Below are 26,640 nucleotides of genomic sequence, written 5' to 3'. Positions count from 1 at the left end.
GTTGAGCTCTCCATAGGTTTACAAAGATATATCTCTTTGTGGGGTGCATTTTTTGTGGTGAAAACTTTGCTACCTTGGTCACTTTTCCACAGTAAGCTCAGAAATTTTCTATTCATGGAAACCAGAAATGCTTTGTAGTTTGTCCTGCCCATAGAACGCCATGGAACACTTAGGAGTATAACCAAATATGATTCTCAAATCTTTTCCACAAGTTTAGTATATTTTTAGATTTCTGTGATGTCCCATTTGCGAACCTGTGTTTGGTATGAGTGGAATAAGACTCCACTCACAATATTGGTGATTTGAAAAATTGTGGAATTGTTATGACATGAGTGACAGCCACAGAAACAAAGGCTGAGCAACTTGTTCACACTGAGGAAGGGAAAAACTTTGAGAACCCAACTTAATAAGTTAAATCTTCCAGAAGTTGATCATTCATTAATATTTGGAAGTTGTTCTCTTTCGGGTGAATAGTTTTTTCAAAGATTATTGTTTATAAAGTAGAAAATTGGACAGATTTTTAAATTGTAATTTTAATTCTATTTCAAGTTTGATGATGGAGGAATTTCAAACCTAACAAAAGTAGCGCTGGGACAGTTTTTCAACATAAATCTTTAGCCTGTGTAATTTTTAAATTTTTAATCATTGTCTTCATTCTTTATTCATTGTTGTTTTTGTCCCCATTCTTAGTAAATCATTTGAAATAATTTCACTGCCTTTTCAGACCACCCACCTATGTTTGTTTACATGTCCTCTTAAACCATTCAGATTTGTTTAAGTGCGTTACTCCAATGTATTTAGTTTTTGGTTTAGTTATTTCGGTCCCTTGGGATAAATTAGGACCATGAGTCAATTTATAGTTTCAAATTCATAATCTGACATTGCACTCCGTATGGGTGATCACAGCACAAGTACATGTTATTTACTTTTTATTTAACAAAGGAATTAACTAGAAAATTGTGTTTCAAAATTTGTGGAAAAAATTAAATGAAAAACAAATCCTGAAAACAAGTAAATTAGAAAATGTGCAGCAAAAACAGGAAATAGGTAAGATTTGACATCTTGGTGCATGCTAATAATTTATTTTCTGTCCTGACTGACTGAGTTCTGAGTAATAGATTTTTTTTCTAGTCTAAACTAACTTATTGTATGAATGCAGATCTTTTTGAACTGAACTTTCTTTGAAATTCTAATTGGATTTCAAATGTGGTTGGAATACTTATAAAGTTCTCCATGGTCTGTGGAATAAAATTTATATACTTTCTAGATGGAAAGAATTGATAAGTGTAGAAGTCTTTGTCAAATTCATTTTTGAACTTTGGTTAGGTGTCATTTACAATACTGTGTACAGTCTGGTTATTATAATAAAAAGTCAGTGATATAATATATAAGTTACCAGAGAGAGTGCAAGGAAACATATGAAAATGGTAAATCCAAGGTCAAAACTGTCATCAAAAGACAAGCAGACTGGTTCTCTTTATATCTTGAAAGCTGAAGGATAGATAACTAGATGTCTCTCAAATGTTGATACCATAGGCACAGCTATTAATTCCATCTACCAAATAAATTTGCATCTTGACTGTCTCTTCTGGATTGCAACCTGAATCCCAGCAATGAACAAAAACATCTGTTATATTTGTTTAGTTTTTTTTCCCACTGTTCCAAAGCTTGACTCATTTCTTTTATCTCCTCTGCATTTAGCTATACTTGTGACATTGAAGCTGTCAGCTGTGATGAAGCTCTTGTAGATGTAACCACAATTTGTGCTGAAACTGGATTGACACCTGATGAGGTAGCAACTGTGATTCGCTCTGAGATCAAAGAGAAAACAAAATGCACTGCATCCGTTGGAATGGGTATGTAGCTAAGCAATACAAATTGTGCCTTTAATTTGCGTGTGAAGTTGAATATGTTCAGAGCATTTCAATTTAAGAATAGTAAGATATTAAAATGAGTTAAAATAGTAAAATTATACATTTCTAAGAGGTAATGCACTAAAGGTTTTCTAGATAAGAGGTGCTCAATACAGTGAGATCAACTGGAATGAGCCACTTTACTTTTGACATTACGACATTAAGACATCATCTGATTTGAAATGTATGGAATTTTTAAAGAGCAGAAACTGAGGCTTCCTCCTGGTGAAGGAATCTACAAATAGACGTTATAGTCTCAGGATAAAGGTCTGGATATTTAAGACTGAGATGAGAAACTTGGTTGCTCAGCCAGGTATGAATCTCGAGACTTGTGTATCTCAGAGAGCTCTGGTTGCTTAGTCAATAAATATATTCAAGACTGAGGCTACTAGATTTTTGGCACTAAGACAAGAACATCTGTCAAGAAAGAACAGTTGAATTTTCTTTTGTTCATGGGAAGTGGGCATCAGTAGCAAGGTTGGCATTTCTTGGCCATTCCTTATTGTCCTTGAGAAGGTGGAGATGAGTCACCTTCTTGAACTACTGCATTGATGTGGTAAATTGATGTTGAAGGAACAGAGATATACAATATAGACATGGAAAACTGACTTTGAGTTGATGGATGACTTTTTTTGTGCCAATCGCCCTTGTTCTTAGGTGAGAAAGGTCAAATGGTTGGATGGTTTGTCAAGAAAGCCTTGACAGGTTGAAGCAGTGCATCCTGAGAATGATCTACACAGAAGCTAAGGTATATCAGTGATTGAAGAAGTTAATGTTTAAGGTGATAAATGGAGTGTCAGTCAAGCAGGCTGAATAATGTGGAGTTTCTTCAGTATTGGTAGAGGTGCACTCATCCAGTCATGTAGAGAGTATTTCACCACACTTCTAATTGTGGAAAACCTTTGGGTAATTTTTGAGCTGCTCTTGTAGTGACAATGTTTATGTTGCTTGTCCAGTTAAACTTATGGTTTATGGTAGCCCCTTGAATGGTGGAGGATTGAGTGATTTGGATGTGAATATAGGAGGTATGGTTAGTAAGTTTGCAGATGAAACCAAAATTGGTGTAATGGAGAGCCAAGAAGGTTACTTCAGAGTACAATGGGACCTTGATCAGATGGTCCTCTGGAACAAGGAGTGGCAGATTGAATTTAATTTAGATAAATATGAGGTGTTGCATTTTGGCAGGGCAAATCAGGACAGACTTATGCATTTAATGGTAAGATCCTGAGGAACATTGCCAAACAATTGCATCTTGAAGTGCAGGTTAATAGTTCCTTGAAAATGGAGTTGTAAGTAGAGATGATAATGAAGAAGGGGTTTGGTATGCTTGCGTTTATTGGTCAGTGCATTGAGGAGAGGAGTTGAGAGGTCATGTTGTGGCTGTACAGATTATTGGTTAGGCTACTTTGGAATACTGTGTTCAATTCTAGTCTCCCTGATCTAGGAAGGATGTTATGAAACTTGAAAGGGTTCAGCAAAGATTTACAAAGATGTTGCCAGGGTTGGAGGGTTTAAACTATAGGGAGAGGCTGAATAGGCTATATTCCCTGGAGTGTTGGAGGCTGATGAGTGATCTCATACAAATTTGTAAAATTCTGAGGGATATGGATAGGGTGAATAGCCATGGCCTTTTTCCCAAGGTAGGGGAGTCCAGAACTAGAGAGCACAGGTTTAAGGTGAGAGGGGAAAGATTTAAAAGGGACCTAAGGGGCAACGTTTTTGTGTAGAGGGTTGTATTGAGCTGCTAGAGGATGTGGTGTAGTCTGGTACAATTACAACATTTAAAAGGCATTTGAATGAGTATATAAATGGAAAGGCTTTCGTGGGACATGGGAGAAATGCTGACAAATGGGACTAGATTTATTTAGGATATCTAGATGTAAGTTTGCTTGCTGAGCCGGAAGGTTTGTTTTCAGACATTTCAGTACCACCATACTAGGTAACATCATCAGTGAGCCTCCGGTGAAGCACTGGTGTCATGGCCCACTTTCTGTTTATGTGTTTAGGTTTCCTTGGGTTGGTGGTGTCATTTCCTGTTCTTTTTCTCAGAGGATGGTAATTAGAGTCCAATTCTGTGTTTGTTGATAGAGTTCCATTGGAATGCCATGCTTGTCGGAATTGTCGTGCATGTTTCTGTTTGACTTGTCCTAGGATGGATGTGTTGTCTCAGTTGGAGTAGTGTCCTTCATCATCTGTGTGTAAGGATACTAGTGATAGTAGGTCATGTCTTTTTGTGGCTAGTTGATGTTCATGTATCCTGGTGGCTAGTTTTCTGCCTATTTGTGCAATGTAGTGTTTGTTACAGTTCTTGCAACGTATTTTGTAAATGACACTCGTTTTGCTTATTGTCTGTATAGGATAATTTAAGTTCATTAGCTGCTGTTTTAGTGAGTTGGTGGGTTTGTGGGCTACCATGATGGCAAGAGGTCTGAGTAGTGGATATCTGGTCAGCATGGATAAGTTAGACCAAAGGGAGTGTTTCCACACTGTCCATTTCTATGAGTCAATGACTTAGTGACGGTAACACCATTGAATGGCAATGGGAAATGGTTAGACTCTTCCTTGTTGGAGATAGTCATTAGATATAGCCTGACTGTTATCTAGGTCTTGCTTTATGTGGAAGTGGAATGCTTCATTATCTGAGCAATTGAAAACAGAGGTGAAACCTATACAATCGATAGTGAGTTTTCCCACTTCTCTTATAAAGGAGGAAAGATTATTGATGAAGTAGCTAAAGATGGTTACCAAGGCCACAGTGCTGAAGAGTTTTGGTCAAACAGACTTTGTCAAGGGGGAGATCATGTTTAATGATTTTTAAGGAAGTGTCTAGGTGTATGGATGTGCATAGTGCAGCTGATGTCGTCTGGATTGACTTCAGTAAGGCTTTTGACAAGGTCATGCATGGGAGGCTGCTTAAAAAGCTAAGAATTCATTGATTCCAAGATAATTTGGATCTAAAATTGGCTTAGCTGCAAGAAGAAGTGAGTGATGGTCAGTGTTTTTATGACTGGAAACTTGTGTCCAGTGGTGTATCTCGCAGTTTGCTTCTGAATACCATGCCATTTGTTATGTACATGAATGGTCCAGATGTGAGTGTAGGATGTGTGATCAGTAGATTTGGAAATGGCATGAAAATTGGTGGTGTGGTAAATAATGAGGAGAAGCCTTAGGCTACAGGGTGATATCGACAGGCTTCTCAGGTGGGCTGAACAGTGGCAAATGGAATTTAACCCTGAAAATTAAGAGATGCATTTGGGCAGGACTAACAAGGCAAGGGCGTACAGGATGAATGGTAGGACCAAGGGAACCTTGGCTTGCTTGTCCATAGATCCTTGAAGGCAACAAAACAGATTGATAAAGTGTTCTTACTTTTTATTAGTCAATGCACTGAGTACAAAAGTGAGGAGGGTATAATGGAGCTGTAGGCACAGCTGGAGTCGTGTGTGCAGTTCTGGTCACCACATTATAGGAAGAATGAGATCCCACTGGAGACGGTGGAGAGGAGATTTATCAAAATGTTGCCTGTGCTAGAGAGATATAGCAATGAAGAGAGACTAGATAGGCTGGGGATGTTTACCTTTGACCAGAGAAGGTTGAGGGGGAATCAGATAGGGAGAAATTTTTCCCATTAAAAATTAATAAGAATTCGAAGGTAAGATGCACAAGATTTCGAGGGACATTAAGGAAATTTTTTTCACCCAAAGATTTATGTGTATAAGGAACTCACTGTATAAAACGTGGTATTTAAAAGAACATTTAAAACCCACAGCATACAAGGTTACAGGTCAACTGCTGGAAAATAGAATTGGAATACATAGATGCTTGATGAGCCATGTGAACACTTATGGCCCATAGGCCCTTTTCAATGCTGTAAAATCTCTGATTCTGTGACTGCTGCAGCAGTGTTCTGGGATCAATATTGTTGGCTTCCATCAGCTACAATCACCTTCTTTTGTGTTAGATATGACTCAAGCCAGTGAAGAGTTTTCCTTCTGATTCCCAGTGATTTCACTTTTACTAGGGCTCCTTGATGCCACACTCAATCAGATGCTCCCTTGATGTCAAGGGCAGTCACTCTCACTTCACCTCTGGAATACAGCTACTTAGTCCATGTTTGAACCCAAGGCTTCAAGATTGAGAGCTGAGTGTTCTTCAGAACCTAATCTCAGCCTCGGTGAACAGGTTGTTGGTGAGTAAGTTGTCCTTGATGGCATTGTCAACAACATTTTCCATCAGTTGCTGCTGATGAGTGTGAACTGATGGGGCACTAATCAGATGGATTAAATTTGGCCAGCTTTTTGTGGATGATACATCTGGGCAATTTTCTACTTGTCTGACTAAGTACCAGTGTTTTCGCTGTACTGGAACAACTTGATTAGAGACCATTGCACATTCTGGAACATGTCTTCACCATAGCCAGGATCTCATGTGCTCAGCAATCTCTTGATGTCACGTGATACAAATCCAATTGGGTGAAGATTGATGATGTCTGGAAGAGACCAAGATGGATCATTCACTTGGCTGTTCTAGCTGAAAATAGTAGCAGATTCTTCACTTATGTTTTTTTCACTGACATGCTGCGTTCCACTGTTATTGAGGATGTAGATGTTTATGGAGGTAATGCCTCCAATTAGTTATTTGATTGTTCACTATCATTCACAACTGAATTTGATAAGACAGCACAGCTTTATAATCTTTTGGTTCACATATTGACTCTGCTGTTAAAATATTTGTATTCCTTGTTCTAGCTTCCCAAGATTTTGGTATGCCTGGCACTGTATCAGGCCCTTCCACTCTCCTCATTGAATCCTTTCTCGATGCTATTGATAAAATGGGAAAATGCTAGACCAGTGGTTTACAGATTGTGGTGGAAGTGATTCTGCTGCTGCTGATTGGTGCCTGATGAGTTCCCAATTTTGAACTACCAGATGTGTTCTGTACCTGTTACATTTAGAATAGTTATAATACTACACAACACGATAGAAGGTGCAATTAATGTGGAGGTAAAACTTGGTCTTCTCTGCTAGCTTATGCTGTCATGAATATATGTATCTATGGAAGTTAGGTTGGTGAAGATGAACTAAACTAGCTTCTTTCTTCTGGTGTTCTCTACCTGTTGTAGGGCAGGTCTGGCTGTCATGATGTTCAGGACATGGCCAGCACCACCACGTGGTGCTACAGAGCTACTCCTGGTGATGGACATTGAAGTCCCTCACTATAGTATACTCTCCTCAGTGCATCTTTCAAGTGGTGTTCAAGTTGGAGTGGTACTGAAGAATGGTTGTATATGTTAATCAGCATAACAGATGAATTAGGAGCAGGTTTAGTACACTCAGCCTCTTGAGCCTGTTCTGCCATACAATAAGATTATGACTGATCTGATTATTTCACGTTTCGAGGTACACAAACAACCTTTCATCCCTTTGTTAATCAAGATTCTGTATTCCTCTGCCTTAAAAATATTCAAAGACTCTGTTACCACCACCTTTCTAGGAAGGTAGTTCCAAAGACTTTCTGCTCTGTGAGAGAAAAATGTCTCCTCAATATTCCCTTTAGTTGTGTTTGTTGCTGTGTGGACCTCTGAAGTTAGTGACTTCTAGTTTCTGAAAGCCCCAGAAGGGGCTCTGTGTCTACATTGTCAATCCCTTTTAGCATCTTTTATACCTCAATCAGATTTTTTTCCATTCTTCAAAATGCTGGAAACATAAGCCTAAATTGTTCAATCTCTTCTCATAAGATATGCCTTTCATCTCTGGAGTTAATCTAATGAACCTACTCTGAACTTTCTCCAATGGAATTACATTCTTCCTGATGTGAAGGGACCAAAACTGTATGTCCTATACAGTTGGAACAACATTTCCCTGCTTTTATACTCCATTCCTTTAGGAATATATACCGAAATTCTCTTTTCCCTTATTACCTAGGGCACTTGCATACTAGTTTACTGTGATTCATGTACAATGATACCCAATGCACCATTCTCTGCACTGAAGCATTTTGAATTTTTTTTCCATTTAGACAATAAGTTGCTTTTATATTCTTCCGACCAAAATAGATCACTTCTCATTTATCCAAATTCTCTGCTTTGTTATTTAGCCAATCCTCTGTTCAAGCTAATATATTGCCCCTAATTCTGTGTGATCGTACCTTGTGTACCTTTTGTACTGAACCTTATGAATGCCTTCTCAAAGTCAAGATAAAATAGATCTACAGGACCCATTTGCTTGTTCCATCTTTGGACAACTCTAGCAAATTAGTCAAATGTGATTTGTCCTCAATAAAACCATGCTGGCTGACAGATTGCATTTGGACTTTCCAAATGTCCTCTTGCAACTCACTTAATAATAAATTCCAACAATCTGCTAACAATAGATTAAGCTAACTGGTCTATAGCTTCCTACTTTCCGCCTCCCTCTTTCGAATAAGGGTGTTACATTAATGTTTTTCCAATCCACTAGAACTTATCCAGGCGACTGACTGTGTGGAGTTTGCATCTTCTCCCCATGTCTGCGTGGGTTTCCTCCGGTGCTCCGGTTTCCTCCCACAGTCCAAAGATGTGCAGGTCAGGTGAATTGGCTATGCTAAATTGCCCGTAGTGTTAGGTAAGGGGTAAATGTAAGGGTATGGGTGGGTTACGCTTTGGCGGGTCGGTGTGGACTTGTTGGGCCGAAGGGCCTGTTTCCACACTGTAATGTAATGTAAATGTAATGTAATCCAGGGAATTTTGGAATATTATAACCAGTGCTGTCTCTGGTGCTACTTCCCTTAAGATACTAGGATGTAAGCCATCAGACCCTGGAGACTTGTCTGCCTCTAATCCCAATTGATTGCTCAGTACTTTTTTCCTATTGAGGTGATTGGTTTAGGTTCCTACTTTTTTGTAACCTCGGTATTTCTTGTTACTCCTGGGATAGCTTCAGTGACCTTCAGTGGGAAAACTGAGGCAAAATATTCTTAACCTGTTATTGTTGAAAAGTTTCCAAAATGTTTAATCAGTTTTGAAATTAAAATTTTACTTCATTTGTTCATTATTACATCAGCTTTGATTGCTGGTGTGCGGTGAGATTTCAGAGATTGATTTAGCTTGGGTATTGGAATAGACCTCAGTGCCCTGACCCAGATGGAACATGATCAGCCAGTGCCTTAATACTATCCAGTGTCTGATGCTGGAAGTTTTATGTTTAGAAGATAGAACAGAGTTGAGTTTGTTGTTTTGTCCTGGAATAGAAACCACTCACTGTCTCAATTTATGCATGAAGCATAAGGTGGGCTGATGCTTTTAAGAGAGGAAAGCATACCACAAAATTAACTAAAATGTGGAAGATTTTTAAGAGTTGCTTTCCTGATGAGTACTATAATGCTTTGTTATTGATGTTTTGAATAGGATCAAACATTCTGCTGGCCAGAATGGCCACCCGTAAGGCTAAACCAGATGGACAGTATTATTTAAAACCAGAGGAAGTTGATGATTTTATCAGAGATCAACTTGTGAGCAATCTGCCAGGTAATATGAGTGTTTAATGTAGATGATTTTGACAATTGACTTAACTTGGAAATGCAATCAACCCTAAAAAGTGAACTTGAATTTATGTAATGCTTTTATAATCTAAAGCATTTATTAGTCAATTAAGTGCTTTTGAAATCACTATCTTAATAAAGGAAAATGCAATTGCTAATTTGCACATAACTTGTATTAATGTAGTTCCTTTATAGTAGTAAAATGTTCCACACACTTCCAGAAGCAAGCTTGATCAAAAAAGTAGATCTTAAGAATTGTCTTGAGGAGAATGGCGAGGTGAAGGGCAGAAACATTTAAGAAAGGATTTCCAGCTTCTGAGCAGCAATATTGATGACCACCAATTGTGGGTCAGTTCAAAATGGAAAAATGCAAGGAGTCAGAATTGGACAAGTGCGCGGATGGTTAAAAGGTTCTAGGACTGGAGAAGGTTATTGAAATAGGGAAGGCAAGCCACTGAAGAAATTTGTAAGCGAGGAGAATTTTAGAATTGAGGTGTGGCAGGGCCTGGAAGCACCATTTTGCATAAGATAATATTTCTGAAGGGGTTAATGTTATTGTTACATAGGCTCTACTGATTCTACTGATATCACACTTAGTAGATGTGACAAAAAGTTCTCCTCTAGCTTTCAGACAGGTATTTGTACCACTCCCTAAGCTAGTAATTGTGCCTGACCAAACGTAGTTGTATTATTGCAATCAAACAATGAAAACCTCATTGTTGTCTAAGCACAATGCTTTTTTAATGAGTATTTCATAGTCATGCATCTTCTGCCACTAACCACTAGATGGACCCATTTGTGATAGCAAGCTGTTGCAAATGATCTTTACGCAGTGCCAAATACAGGTGGAAGTGACAAATATCACAAAGTTCCTGCATCTAGAAAAATACCACTTAATAAAAGTGGTGCGGATCTGATCCCAACCATGAAAAGAACAAATCCAGAAGTGACAGAAAAAAATAAATTTGAAGCAAGTGAGTTTAGCCCTTTCAGACATTTACGATTAAAGAAGACAGTTAATCAGTAGTTGAAACGCAATTTTTGCCAGAGAAAGCAAACAGCATGCAATGGAAGCGGCAGAAAGGTAAGCTCAGCACTCAAAATGCAGTGAGCCAAGAGAGTTGGCTAGTAGAAGAGACAGAAGCTAGCCACATTTGGAAAATACAGGTCCTTAGCAAAAGAGATTCTATAATGAGCAGCTGAATGATCCAGGAGATACAGTTGGAGGTCAAATGGTCCTCCCCCCGAAAAATTCAATAACTCTGTGAAAAATAATGCAAAGCCCAGAAAAGAGAAGCAGCCAAGTGTAAAAGAGATGCTCACGATGAGCATCATTGCAGTTGACATTAGGCTTCAAGAGGCAAAGCTGCAAAGAGCAGTGAAAGGGCCAGAAAAGAAATGTAGACCCCTGGCTATACAATCAAGAAGGCCTCAGAATTTATTCAAGATGAAAATGAGAAAATTTAGAGAAATCTAATGGGAGAGTTTAGCAGAAGAAAAGTCAGAAAAAAAAACTTGAAAGGTCCACTGTTCGTTATTTAAACCACAATTTTGTCAGGAAAATTTATAAAGATCATGGTAAATGAATTTTATTTTGTGTAGACGAGATATTCAAATTATTAAATTTATATAGAGGATATGCTATTTTTGAGCAATATTTATATTAATTAAATATTGAGTGTGAGCATTTTTTTTGACAGAAGTGATCAGGACCATAAAATAGTCAAACTCAGCTATAAATGATTTATTTGTTTATAGACAGCAAGGTATCTGGCAAGTTCTGCAATATGATATTAAACATTCTTCTCATCACACTGCCCTCTCCATTTTCAGCTTATATTTATATTGCTACTTCTCTTTGTATTTAGGAGTTGGAAGGACTTTAGAAAATAGAATGGCATCCATTGGTGTTAAAACCTGTGGAGAACTCCAGCAGATTTTGATGCCTACACTTCAAAAGGAATTTGGGCCTAAAACAGGTCAAATGCTTTACAGATTCTGCCGTGGTCTAGACGATAGGCCAGTTCGAACAGAGAGAGAACGCAAATCTGTATCTGCAGAGATCAACTATGGCATCCGGTTTAGTCAGGTAAGGTACTCGTGAATATTGTTGTACTTTCTCACTTCAACCTGAGTTTCACGTGTATACACTTTGGTTGCAAAACTAAGCATAGATGGAAGGGTGGTAACAACCAGTTGAAATGAGAAAATGTAACTTAGTCTAACACTTTTTTCTCTTTGTTGGTGTAGGCATACTAGTACTCTGATAATTTTGTGTTTTCCTTTACAAGAAAAAAATGTGCATACTTTGTGTGATAGAATAGCTACAATTAGAAGCTCGCCTAATCAGAATCTCAAAATTGGACTTTTCCTCATTACTTATGATCAATCCAGGCAAATAAACAAAAAGCATGAAAGTGGATCAGTAATGTTGTATATCGTTTACATCTGAGTCCGTGAAGAGCTTCTGTAACAACATATAGAAAATATCCGAAGGCACTTCACAGGGCAATTAAAGAAACAAATTAAATAAAACAAAGATCTGCAGCAAAAGGTATTAGAACAAATAACAAAAGCTACATCAAATTTGAAGGAGTGTCTTAAAGGAGGAAAGTGAGCTAAAGAGAGGGAGTTAGGGAAGATTTTCTTTATTCTGTCATTGCTGACGGTAGTTTTGCAACTTCATGCATAGTTGAGAGTTTAGAAGGTGCTACTGTAGGAACCTTGATGACTTTCTGCAGTGCATCTTGTAGACAATACAAGCTGCTGCGACTGTGGATGCCATTTTCAAGATAGTGGATGGATATTAATCAAGTCAAGAGGTGTTAGTTACCGCAGCATTCCCAGCAATTTGTAGCTATACCATCTATTTGGCTGTCCTAGTTCAGTTTCTGGTAAATGGTCATGGTCCCCACCTCCACCTCACACTCCCCAAGAAAGCTTGATTCTCTTATTGGAGATATCTTTCCCTGGCTTGTTGGCGTGAATGTAAGTTACCGCTTACATTCAGTTGAAGCCTGAATAATATCCAGTGTAATATCCAATAATATGGACATTATCAGTAACTGAGGAGTAACAGTAAAGTCACCATAGTCCTACCGGACCATAGGACTGCACCCTTAATAGAGAGGTGATTGGTGATAATTTAACCTGAGGGTCGCTACACTTCAAGCATGGGGAGAATTTGAGAAGAAGAGTTCTCCATGATAACCTCAGCCAGTGTGGGAATCAAACCTATACTCTTGATGTTGCAAACCAGCCATCCCTGTCTGAGGCGTCAAATAGTATTGAACATTCTGCAGTTATCAGTGAATAGCCTCTTTTTTAACCTTGTGGTGTAGAGAAGGCAATTGCTTAAGCAGCTGAAAATGGTTCAGATGGTTGACCTGTTAACATCGCAACAATCTTCCTTTGTGCTAGGTATGACTCCAAGCTGTGAAGAGTTTTCTCCTCAATTTCCATTGATTGTATTTTGCTAGAACTCCTTGATACCTTTTTTGGGGAAAATACTTGATGTCAAGGGCAGTAATATTTATCTCAACATATGGGTTTAGCCTTTTTTTTGCCCAAGTTTGGACCAAAGCCTTAATGAGAGATTAGGACTGAGGTGGCTGAAAGCGTAGCTACCAGTGGTAGATCAATTGGTGTGAAGGATTCTTGATTAATGGAAAGCAGCTATCTCCGACAGTGGTGTGATTGGAGGAGATCCAATGTTATTTCTCAGATTTTTGTTCTCCCAGCTTATATTGTAAATGCTTCTCTCTTATTTCTCACTCACAGCTTCATGTTGGCATTCCTCCAAATATATCCTCTACAACTTTCATAGTAGCAAAATTGCTTTATCCAAATTCTCAAAGAACAATCTTTGTAACAGTGAACACAAAATGTTGGATAGCAAGTTGAGTTATTTGTGCAAGAAGAGGCTAACAAACACTGGAAATGCTGGAGAAACTCAGTAGTTCTAGCAGCATTTGTAGAGAGAAAAACAGTATTAACGTTTCAAGTCCAGTAACTCTCCAGTGAAAGAGGCTAAGTTGAGCTTTTGCCAGGATAACCTGGATCCAAGCATGGACAAAGGAGTTGAGTTCTCGAGGTGAGTATGACAGCCCTTGAGATTAAGGCAGCATTTGAGCAAATGTAGAATCAGGGACCCTGGCAACATTAGATCAGTGGAATTTCTGAGAGTGGATGGGGGCATGGGGAGATTAAGGGTGGTTACTGTCCCATCCAGCAGAAAGGAAGGTGTTTGTGGATGTTGGAGGTTAGTCCCCTCCACTCTAGATTGTTGCTGCAGGATCACCTCGGAACAGTGTTTAGGTCTAAACACTTTGTGTTCCATCAATGACATCACTCCCATCATAAGGTCAGAATTGGGCTATCTCTGATGATTGCGCAGCATTCAATGTCATTCTCAACCCCCCATGTAATGAGACAATTTTTGATTGTATGCAGCAAGACTTCGCTCCATTAATGGTGTTTTGGATTAGGCCAGACACCCTCAAAACATTCTAAGTAACTTTGCTAGTTGTTTTAAGCAGGTGTAATGTGGATATTCCAGGAAGGATGCAGCTGGTCCAACCACTTATTTTTAAACAAAATAATTTATTTACAAGATTACCGAATGAAACAAAACAAAAGAGAACAGAATACAGAATATTTTAACGTATCCGAAAATCCAACAGATTATACCAACTTAATGATGCTGTTCCAAATACTTGTAACTATTCCTCTAAACACCCCTTGGCACAAAAGGTAAAATCAAACCCAGGGTCTTACAGGAGAGATTTCGGAGAGAGTGGGCATCAACATGGACCTGCTAATTTGGGTCCAGCAGCTTTTAAAACTGCCTGACTGTTTTCAGTGACTAGCCAGACCAGACCAAACCAGAGAAAAGCTGAGCTCAGAGAACTGGCTACTTCCCTTTCATTGTACAAGTGTTTTTCAAAACTTAAAAGCCCTTTTGTCTGAGGCAGTATCTATTAGCTATAATCAAATTGGCCCTAAACCACTTCAACCCCAGACTTTTTGGAGCCTGCATCTTTACGACTTTCTGCAGAAAAGACCAAGGACAACATAACCTTGTTAAAGGAGCAGCATGATCACAATGGCAAGCAACATTCATGTCATAGAAGTGCCAAGCACTGACCATCTCCAATAAGCAAGAATCTAACCATCTTCTCTTGGCATTTAACAGTATTACCATTGCAGAATACACCACCATTGGCATCTAGTGGTCACCATTGACCAAAGATTTAACCATACCAGCTACATAAATACCATGGCTACATGAGAATCTTAGAGTTTGAAGATATTTTGTGAAAATTAACTCACTTCCTTTACTAAAGAAAACCTGTCCACCATGTACAAGATGCAAGTCAAGAATGTTTAGGGTGTAGGTTTGCTCGCTGAGCTGTAGGTTTGATATCCAGAAGTTTCATTACCTGGCTAGGTAACATCATGAGCTACAAACCTTGCCAAAAAGTCAAGAATGTGATGGAATATATCCCATTTACTGGAATGATCTCCAACAACATTTGAGGTTTGACACAATCCAAGACAAAGCATCTTGCCTAGCACCCTATCAGTCACCATGAATGTTCTTTGTCCCTACCATTAGGTATCATTTGAAAGTTACATCTAAATAACTCTCAAAGATTCCTCCTAAGGCATTTTCTACTGGGGCAGCCACAATCATCCAGAAGGATAAGGCATGGAAATTGCATTACATATAAGCTCCCCTCCAAGGATCTCTCAGTTCTAACTAGGAGACATCAGACATGTTCAGGCAAATGGGGTTAGATTAGAGTGGTATCATGCTTGGTGCAGACATGGTGGGTCAGAGGGCCTAATACTGTGCTGCACAGTCCTATGTTCCATATTACTTTTCCTTCATGGTCACTGAATCAAAATCTTACAACTCTAAATAGCTCAGTACTGCTGGTGAGCCTACAACATTGGTTCAAGAAAGCAGTTCCCCAGTACATTTTTGAGAACAGTTAAGAATCTGCAACAATACTGATGCCTACATCCCATAAATAATAGGAAAGTATCTTTGGGTTTAAGTTTCGGTTCATTGATGTGAAGCGTCAACATTGGTTCTCTCACAACTGCTTCTGCTAAGCTTGTAGCCAGTTTGAGACAGGAATGAAAGGTATCAATTTCAGCATAACAGAAAAGCTTGTAAATGGAAAGGGGAAACCCCTGTGTAAAACAGAATATACAAAATGAGCTATCATTGTATCTTTATAATTAGTTGTAATTAATGTTTTGTGTGTTTCAAATTACATTTTGAAGTAAATTTTTACAATTGTCTACAGTTGTCATAGCATACTGTCTTTGCGTGTACTTTAAACAATTATATGTCTTCATATAATACACATGCACTCACGAAACACTTCACAATAATTGTCTATGTTTAATATTTTGGATAAAGTTTGAAGCTGTGGACAGATTATTGCATGTTATGAGTTTGCTTTCTGCTTGTGGTGTGCAAGGTTTTTTAAATTTGAAAGTTTTGAATGGTAATGCCTTTGTTTCCTTTCCCCCCTTCAGAATAAAGAAGTTGAGGTGTTTCTTTTCAACCTTGCAGAGGAGATCCAACGACGACTGGAAATATCTAATATGAAGGGAAAGCGTCTAACTCTTAAAGTAATGACGAGAAAAGCTGGTGCTCCAACGGAACCGGCTAAGTTTGGTGGACATGGAATTTGTGACAATTTTACCAGGTATTGTGAATTAGAAATATAAAAAAATAGGAGCAAGAGAATGTTATTTAGCCTATTGAGCCTGCTCAGACATTCAGTATGATCATGGTTTATCCTCTATCTCAGCACCTTCCCAATCATTCCCCATATTCCTTAACAACTTTAGTATTCAGATACCTATCTATTTCTTCCCCAAGTATGTTGAGTACTATGGCTTCCATTGCCATGTCGTAGAAAATCAACGTATTTGCCATCTGAATATAAGATTTGTCCACGTCTGTCCTGAGCCTTTGTTCTAGATCCCCCAGTAAGGGAGAACACCATCGTTGCATCCAGTCTGTCCAGCATTGTCAAAGTTTTATATGTTTCAATGAGACCTTCCCTCATTCTTCTAAACTTGAGTGAATACAAGCCCTGAAGAAGGGCTTATGCCCGAAACGTCGATTCTCCTGTTCCCTGGATACTGCCTGACCTGCTGCGCTTTTCCAGCAACACATTTTCAGCGCTGAATACAAGTCTAGTCAGCCCAGTCTCCTCGCATGACAAACCTACCATTCCAGGAGTCAATCTAGTGAACCTTCCCTGTACTCTCTCTATGGCAATGTGTCTTTTAAGTAAGGAGATGAAAAGTGCATACAATAGTCCAGGTGTACTCTCATCAAGGCCCTGCTTACCTACAGCAAGCTATCCTTTCTCTTATACTAAAATTCTGTTGCAGTGACAGCCAGTATACATTTGCATTCCGAACCACTTGCTGCACCTCTCGGCTTGCTTTCAGTGACTGGTGTACAAGGTCACCTAGGTTCCTTTGTACATCAAGATTTCTTCATCTATCGCCATTTAAATAATAGTCTACCATTCTGGTTTTCCTACTTAAGTAGACAGCTTCACAATTCTCCATGTTATACCACATCTGCCATGTATTTTCCCTCTCACTCAACTTGTTAAACATGTTTTGAAGCTTCTTCGCTTCCACCTCATTGCTCACAATTCCTCCTAATTCTGTTTCATTAGCACATTTGAATATGTCACGTTTGTTTCCCTCGTCCAAATTGTTCGTAGATATTGTAAATAACTGAAACTTAAGTTTTGATCCCTGTAGAATTCCACTAGTCACTGTGTTACACTCCCAAAAAACCATTTATTCCTGCTGTTTCCTTTCTGCTATCTAATTACCAATGCATGCCAGTTTGTCAACTCCCAAACCTTGTTTCTTTAATTTTGTACACTAGCCTCTTAGATGGGACTTTATTAAAAGCTTTCTGAAAATCTGAATGTGCCACATCTACTGGTTCTGCCTCATCTATTCTACTAGTTAGGTCTGCAGAAAACACCAGTAGGTTTATCAAATTTAATTTCATCAATTCATGTTAGCGTTTTCTAATCCCAGTGATATTTTCCAAGCATCCTGTTATGTTATCCTTTATAATTCACTGTAGCATTTTAGCTACTACTGAATATGGGGCAACAATTGATCATTTCTAAAACAAGATCTATTACATAATGCCAATTAGAAATAATACTTCAGATAGGCATCATAAAAGCTGAATGCACAGATGAATTACTTTAAATTCCAAGTTTTTCTTAGCAGTTTTACTCAAAGATTGAATTTTATACACACAAACTCAAATGAGAATCAACGCATGTTACCATTATTTTGTTTTGCGAATAATCAGTTTTGTAACAGTTTTTATGAAACCAAAATACACTATAATAGATGCGGACTAAGTAGATTGGAATTAAAATATTAAGAATAAAGTATGAAATTATTGTGTAAACTAAGCTCAAATAAACAAGGTTTAGCTGCAAATAGTTGTATGAATGCAATTTGAGGATATTTAAATAAAGCAATGTTATGGGGCTTTTAGAGGACATGCACTTCCCTGGATGATGAATTTCAGCTACGTTTTGTGTTGCCTGATGGGTATAGTACCCAGACAATATCAATAAAATGAAAATAGTGAATAAGTGTAACTCCTACAAAGCTCCCCAAAGAGTCCCTCAATAATGGTTTGTGTGATGTAGAGAATCAAATGGTGGATTAAAAATTGTTTTCTAGATGTATATTTTTGTGATCATGGGGAAATTAAAATTTCTGAAATCTGAAGGTTCTGACTGATTTGAAGACTATTTCAACTTTGAAAGTAATCATCAGAGCTTTCTTTATTTGACCAGAAGATGTTTGAATCATACCTTGACATCCTGCAGTACCAACTTAGAGTTGCATGCACTGAGCTACTGGCATCTTCTTACTCTTATTTATCTGATGCTGCTCTATTTATTTTCGAAAAGATGTATTTTCAGGGAGAGATGCAGAGAACAATCAAGAAGGTTTAATGGAGCATTGATTTTTATATCTGGAACGCCAGAATGCAAAGGGTTAGAACTTCCAACTGCACAAAACTATGGTTAAATCATACCTAGCGTACGGTATTCACTTGTAGACCACAATTTTGGAAGGATATGTTGGTCTTGGAGGAAATGCAGAGCAAATTTCCCAGAATTATATCAAGGATTAAGTTGAGGCACGATTACACAAACTAGGGTTGTATTCCCTCAAATTTAGAAGGTGGGAGATGATTTTGTGAAAAGTTTCAAGCTATCACCATGATTTGAAAATTTATCTTGAAATATTATCTTTCTGCAAATGAGGGAGTCTAGAATTAGGTATCATAACATAAAATTTAAAGCTGATCCTTAGGAACTATTCTACATGCACAGAGAGTTAAAGCTTGAAACTCAATTTGTAAAAAGATGTATGCTATGTCAATAGATAATTTAAATTGGAGATTAATAGATTTCCATGCACAAGAATTAATGAAGATGGAACAAAGGAATTGAATCACATCAGCCACGATTTCATGAATAGTGAAATGGGCAAGGGGGCTAAATAGCTATTCTATACATAGTTCTTAATTCTCAGAATTATTGTGGATCTTCTCGAGATACAAACTGGCTTTATGTACTAAATTAGTTTGAACTTTTGGCAACTTTTCACAATTGTGTTCCCTGCTCAGGTGTTGAGTCACTAACAGTAAAATACAGCGACATACTGAAATAAATTAAATCAGGAAGCGACATGAAATTTGCTTGCTCCATTAATAGCATGGGGTGCAGTTTGATCACTCATTCTGTTTCCTGTGTCCATTTTCCTGAGTTATTAAATTTCATGCTCTTTAAATTAAAATCTCACTTGATTTGTTGTGTATAAAAACAAGAGACGCATGTTTCATTTATTTGCAATGTATCCTTCAGGTTATCTAAATCTAACAATCAACCTGGGGAAGGGAAAAATGTGAAAATACGCTCAAAATGAAATTACAGTTGTCAAGCTCCCTCTTCTAATTCTGAATTTTTTGATGTATTATATAATATTTTGAATGCTAAGAATCTAAATTTGCTTAATTTGATATGCAATTATTACATATTTTATACCAAACTAACGTGCATCGCTATTCAACTTTGCTTTGTAACATTTAAAAACTAACAGCAAAGACGATCTATGAAAGACCCTTGATGTAGAAGTAAGCCTTGCAAGTCTGCTTTACCATTCAGTGAGAATGATTGATCTGATAATCCTTACCTGTCTTTTGCCCTGTTGCCCTTGATTCATTCTCTGATCTATCTATTTCAGACTTGAATATGCTTAATGATGTAGGTTCTATCATCCTCTCTGGTTAAAATAAATTCCAGATTTAGTACCATCAGAAGAAATTCATCCTCCTTTCCAGCAGGTGCAAAGCTTTCTGCTTGCAATAGAGCAGTATTTAAATTTAATCATATCTTTTAAGTAAGCCACGGCACTTTGGAGGTCCTTTGAAGAATTAGTTTAGAATTTGCTTTCTGAAATATTCTGAAATACACAATTACTTTTGTGACTCAAATGAAATCATTGTGAAACACAAATTTACTTTATTTCTTTTAACCTTTCAAAAATTGCATCTTTAATATAACAAATACTTTATAGTCTTTTTAATTTCATTTTTAATTCACTACATGATAAGCATAGAATTCTGAGACAATATATTTTTACTGTTGGTTTTCATATCTATCTGTAATATTATATAAATTATTTTGTCATAAATCAGTAAATATGTTCTGGTATTCCCTGTTTTGGGTTTTTATCCTAATGACTACTCAAAATTTGGATTGTGCAGAAGTGTCACATTGGACCACGCAACAAGCAATGGAAAAATAATTAGCAGAGAGGTACTGCGCATGTTCCATATGATGAAGCTGAATGTGACAGATTTGAGAGGGGTGAGTTTAAAATTTTGACTTCATTATTTAATCAAATAAATCTCCCACATTGAAATCAAACCCATAACTGTTCAATATCCTTTAGCTGAATCTGTGCTTGTGATAAACTATTTTATAGAATTTGTTCACAATATTTATTGGGTTGGTTGTTGCTGATCCGAAGATGTGCAGGAACCACTGGGTCTTTAACTTTATGAAAGTTCTTTTGAGTTGTCCAGTTCAAAGATCCACTTGCAGCATCTGCTGACAGTAAGGTAAGCTAGTTATCTTCAGGTTTAAAATGGGTTACTGCAGAGAACTCAGTTTTTGGTTGCTGCACTCCTTATTTTGCTCTGGTCTGACCAGCTTCTGTCCATCTTATCTACAGCCCAAGCTGTTTAGCTACCTGACAAAAAATAACATGGTTGTTGGCAGGCAGAGGACTTCTGCCATTGATATTTGGCCACTAGTCCACACTAGACAGCTACACAAAGAGGGTTCACAATAGGTATTAAATACCTTATTTTCAAAGCATTATAAAATCTGTGGTTTTTAACAGCTCCTTCTCATTTCAGTATGAAAAGCAAAGAAAAATAAAAAGGTATTGCTTTTATACCAAGACAAGAGGTCTTGGTGGTGGGGGGAGCGGTGGTAGAGTTCTCCTCCTGTTTGTCTTAAATGGGCAGCCCTTTTAACACTGACCCCTCATTCTAGATTCTGCTACAAGATGAAATATTCTTTCCCCTCCACCCTCACTCTGGATCTTGTATGTTTCAATCAAGTCACCTATTAATCTTCTAAATTTCAGTGGATGCAAACCAAGCCTGTTGAACGTTTCCACATAAAGCACCCCATCCATTCCAGGTATTAAATATTCAACTTTCTCACCTGCTTCCAATGTCTTTATCTGCATCCTTAAATAAAGAGACCAGTTCTCAACATAGTACTGAAGATGTGGTGTCACCAATGCTATGTTTCACTAAAGCATAACTTCCCTACTTTTGTAGATATTTTCTAATCAATTTGTTCAGAGATTGTTATTGCACACCTCTGGAGCAGGTGGGAGTTGAAATTGTGCTCCTGGCTCAGAGGTAGGCACACTCTCATTGCATCACAAGAACCTTTTCCTACATTTATATTCTATTCTGCTCTCAGTGAACAATAACATTCTGTTAGCTTTCTTAATTACTTTCTGGAACATGGGTATTAGTCTTTTGTGATTCATGCAGTTGGACTGTTCACCTCGGAGCTGTGCAATCTTTCACTACTTAGGTAATTGCTCTATTTATTTTTTACTGTGACCTTACAGAGATTTATAAAATCATAGGGACATGGATAGGGTGAATAGTCAAGGATTCTCCCCCGCAGGGTGAGGGAGTCCAAAATTAGAGGGCATAGGTTTAAGGTGAGAGGGAAAGATTTAAAAGGGACCTAAGGGACAACTTTTTCACACAGAAGGTGGTGCATGTATGGAACGAGCTGTTGGAAGAATTTGTGGAGGCTGGTACAATTACAACATTTAAAAGGATAGGTTCATGAATATGAATGGTTTAGAGGGATGTGGGTCAAATGCTGGTAAATGGGACTAGATCAGTTTAAAATATCTGGCCAGTGTGAATGAGGTAGACCAAAGTGTCTCTTTCCATGCTATATAACACTGTGCAAATGGACAATTTTTGCATTTTCACGCATTATACTTAATGTGCCTGATCTTTGCCCATTCAGTTAGCCTATCTATATCCCTTTGTATCTTTGTCTCACTCACAACTAGTTCTTTCTTTTGTGCCATCAGCAACATTGGCAACCATATTTTTGTCCCTTCATCAAAAGCATTTATATACATTGTAAAATGTTGAAGCACCTGCACTGATCCCTGTGGCACACAGTTTGTTGCATTTTACTAACCAGGAAAATGTCTATTATGTCTGCTCACTACTTCCCATTAGCTAGTTAGTCTTTTGTCCATGTTAATATGTTATTGCTTATATGATGAGCCTTTATTTTTCACAGTACCCTTTCATGTGGCACCTTATTAAATGCTTCGGAAATTCAAGTTCAGTACATCTTCCAGTTCCTCTTTATTCACAGCATTCTTCTTTCCTTCAAAAAGTTCCAGTAATTTATTAAATATGATTTAGGTTCATTCTGTCTGATTACATTAATTTTTTTTTAAGTACCCTGCTTTCATGATAGCTGCTGACGTTTTCCTGATGACTGATGGTTCTTAAATAAAGGAGTTACGTTTGCTGACTTATAGTCCAATAGAAACTTGCCTGAATCTGGGAAATTCGAAAATTAGAGCCAATACAACAAGTATCTTACTCACCGTTTTTAGGATCATAGGCTGAAGTCTATTAGGACCTGGGACCTGCCAACAATTCTCTCAGTTCCAACAATTCTCTCAGTTCCAACAATTCTCTCAGTTCCAACAATTCTCTCAGTATAACTTTATTGGTTCCTCCTTCCCTTGCATTTTCCAATTCACAGATATTTTTGTGATGTTACTTGTAATTTGTACAGTAGAGATTGATGCAAAATAGCTGTTCAGTTCATCTGCCATCTCCTTATTTTCCATTATAAATTCTCAGGCTCACTTTCTATAGGAACAGTATTCACTTAGTTAATACTTTTCATTTTTAAATTTCATTACGTACGTTTGTTTCCTCGATTTTTCTCATACTGTAATTTCCTTCCTTTTTGTCATTCTTTGCTTTTCTATTGCTCTATTCGATCTCCTGACATGCCAACTAAATTCATGTAATTATATGTTTTTTTTCTTTGTTTAATATTCTCTTTAACATTTTAGTTAACCACTGAAGGTGAGAAATTTGGAAATATCCTTTTTCAACAGGATGTACTGATTCTGAGTTCGGAACTATCCCTGATACATCTGCCACTTTATCTCTTATGGACAGCCTTTTAACCTAACTTGCCAGATTATTTGCTAGAGATCCATCAGACAGCCAATAAGCGTTAATTAAAATGTGTCATTATCAATATAATGTGGCAGGATTGCATTTAAAGTTGAGTTTTCACTTTTTCCTTCTCTACTTAGTCATTAATAAAATCTGCCTTCATAGAATCATAATGATATATTCATAAATAATGCAAAATCTATTGTAATGCAATAAATGCTTAGCTAATTGAAGCAACAAATTTCCCCTCTTACTTGACCAGTTCTGTCCCTAATTAAAGATAATTACCTGCTGGACTATTTATTATCACCATAATGATGATGTCATTTCCAAAGTAATGTGTGGAATAGACTTTTAATTAACAGGTGAAATATTCTAGATGTGTACAACTCAATATACTGGATGTGATGTGTTTAATGGATTTACAATCTCTTTACTGCAATGGATAAAACTAAAAATCTGACTACAGTTTACAGTAATTAATGCCAGTAGAAACTTCTGTTTTTGCTATCAAAGTATTTTTCTGCAAAACAACATTCTACCTTTAATCTAATCAAATGCATTAAACAGAAACAATTGCAATGAATTTCAAGTTGATTGACAATGCACAATATAATTAAAAGTTAGTTTCTCTTTTCATAAAACTAGTGAGTGTAACTGCAAAACAGTTGAACATACATTACTGAAACTCCTTAAGAAAGAGAAAAGAGTAGGTTAAATAATATCAGAGCTTTTGTCGAGTTTTACAAGATGGTAATAGTATAATTGACTAATAACTAAAAGTCATGTTTTAATTACCATAAGTTTAGTATTTCACATTATACATAATGTACCCCGCAGAGCTTCAGTATTCACATGATGTAGTGAACTCAATATGACAAATCATTTGAATTACCCTGTATAATATTTGTTTTAATTTATTTGTTGTTTGTTACACAGTTTTTCTGTTCACTGCATTTTATGGTTTGGCTTCAGTTACAATGAACTGCAATATTAGAGTGAATTGAGGAATGCATATACATCTTGTAAGATATATATTGTAAATTTTAAAACAATAGTGAATGAAATGTGAAATAATTATTTTAATCATATGGGAATGTATTTGAATGGAATCTAGTTTTTTTTCTTCTTTTTATTTTTTAGGTTGGAATTCAGATGCATCATTTAATCCCAGACTCTAAAGCTTCTTTTGCTCCCATGTCTTCATTTGTGCAAAATAACTCAACTATTGGGGCTTCGTGTTCAAAGATGGGCATTTTTCAGGCATCAAGAACCAAAGAAGCTATGGAAAACAGGCTTTCAGAAGGTTAGGAAATATTGATAAAAATGAGATACCTTGCATAAACCGAAGGAGGGAATTGTTGGAAAGGAGGGAGAGAACAATGGGGGAAGTCGACAGAGAAAGTCGAAAAAAGGTGGGAATGAGAGAGATGCCGAGAGAGGAGTAGTGGGAAAGAGAATGAAGAAATAGTGTGTGGGTTCCCTGGTAGCACCTCTGAATGGTAGATGGTATATTGCAGCATTAGAGGAGCGTGTAGTAACAGCAAAGTGATTTACTGGGAGATTTTAACTTGAAAATTGGTAAGGAAACAAGGCTTCAAGAAAGATGGTGAATATATTGAAATTGTTATTACAATCCAGTTGGGAAAGTGCACTAATTTTTGAGCTGCACAGCTCCTGGGGTAACCACAAAGGTTAATGATTTGATCAAGTACACCAAGATCCCAATTTAACCTGTTAATGGAATAGAAGTTACCAGAAAGTACTGACTAGGTTCCTGTACTTAACAACAGTACTACTTATTATCCACCTTGGGATAGTAAAAAAGAAACCAAGAAAGCAGATTATCTGAAAGGCGATAGATCGAAAAAGAGGCAGGTGCAGTGAGACCTGGGTGACTTTGTACACCATTCACTGAAAGTAAGCAAACGGGTGCAGCAGGTTGTAAAGAAGACAAATACCATGCCTTCATAATGAGATGGTTTGAGTACAGGAACAGGGATGACTTGCTGCAATTACAAAGGGCCTTAGTGAGACCACACATCGAAGTTGGTATGCAGTTTTGGTCTCCTTATTTAATGATGGATTTTCTGACTATGGAAGAAGTGCAATGAAGATTTACCAGAATGATATCTGGGCTGGCAGGACTGACATATGAAGAAAGACTGGATTAGTTAGGACTATATTCGCTGGAATTTAGCAAAATGAGGAGTGATCTCTTAGAAATCTGTAAAATTCGAACAGGCCTAGACAATGTACACACAGGAAGGATATTCGCAATGAGCGGGCAATCCAGTGCAGGGGCCGTAGTCTAAGGATACAGGGTGAGTAAAATGAAAAATTTCTTCATCTCGAGAGTGGCAAACCTGTGGAATTATCTGCCATGTAAAGTAGTTGACGACAAAACATTGAATATTTTGAGGAAGGAGTTTGAGATAATGCTTAAAGGCTGAAAGGATCGAGCAGTATGGGAAGAAAACTGGAACAGGATACTTAGTTGGGTGATCATGTTGAATTACAGAGCAGACTTGAAGGGCTGAATGGCCTGCTTTTGTTCCTGTTTTCTATGTTTCTATTACCAATAAATAAATACGAACTGCTGTCAAAACAAAACTACAAACTATCTACTTATAACTCTTGCTAACTAAAATTTTAACCTCGCTTTTAAAACCCTGACAGACCCAGAGACAGACCCAAAAAAAAAATTGGTAATATTGGTAGAGGAAAAAATAAAACTGGGAAAACCGAGGACCAGTCCATAGACTTGGATGAGATACTCTTTGCTTCCCAAGACTTTCTGCTCGCTGGCCACCTTCTCCAGCTTTTACTTCTTTGCAAGAGGCATAGGGCAATTGGTACACTAATTATAAAGTGATTCATGTGTGAGGACACCAGAAACTGGGATAGATATCTCCCAGTCTAGTCAAGCAACAGCCAGACATAGTCATACTCATGGAATCATACCTTACAGACAATGTCCGAGGCATTTTCAATCCATGCCTGGATATGTCCTAACGCACCAGCAAGACAGACCTAATAGAGGTGGCATCACAGTGGTATACAGTTAGGAGGGAGTTGCCCTGGGAAATCTTAACATTGACATTGGACTTCATGCAGTCTCATGGCATCAGGTTAAACATAAGCAAGGAAATGTACTACTGATTACCACGTACTGTTGTCCCTTGGTTGACGAATCAGTACTCCTCCGACACTTGGAGGTAGCCCTGACGGTGACAAAGGCACAAAATATACTCTGAGTGGAGTGGCCACACTGTAGCTTGAGCTGGTCAGTTCCAGAAGGACGTAGCTGCTAGATTGGCTCTGAGCAGGTGATGAGGGAACCAACCAGAG

General features: G+C 37.6%; 1 protein-coding gene across 3 annotated transcripts in view; it reads left to right on the top strand.

Moving 5' to 3' along the window:
- rev1 (REV1 DNA directed polymerase) overlaps positions 1–26,640 on the top strand; it is a 125,487-nt gene that overhangs the window by 52,949 nt on the left and 45,898 nt on the right. For all 3 annotated transcript variants that reach the window (XM_043691688.2, XM_043691686.2, XM_043691687.2), the window contains exons 11-16: positions 1,702–1,856; positions 9,298–9,417; positions 11,300–11,520; positions 15,984–16,156; positions 20,293–20,395; positions 24,433–24,595. In XM_043691688.2, the coding sequence (XP_043547623.2) occupies positions 1,702–1,856; positions 9,298–9,417; positions 11,300–11,520; positions 15,984–16,156; positions 20,293–20,395; positions 24,433–24,595 (935 nt within the window). The remainder of the gene's footprint in view (positions 1–1,701; positions 1,857–9,297; positions 9,418–11,299; positions 11,521–15,983; positions 16,157–20,292; positions 20,396–24,432; positions 24,596–26,640) is intronic.

Source organism: Chiloscyllium plagiosum, unplaced genomic scaffold, assembly GCF_037043375.1.
Source record: "Chiloscyllium plagiosum isolate Xiang-an unplaced genomic scaffold, Cpla_swu_hap1 HiC_scaffold_6, whole genome shotgun sequence".
NCBI classification, from domain to species: domain Eukaryota; kingdom Metazoa; phylum Chordata; class Chondrichthyes; order Orectolobiformes; family Hemiscylliidae; genus Chiloscyllium; species Chiloscyllium plagiosum.
Note: the sequence above shows the minus strand (reverse complement) of the source record. Positions and strands in the feature narration are given on the sequence as shown.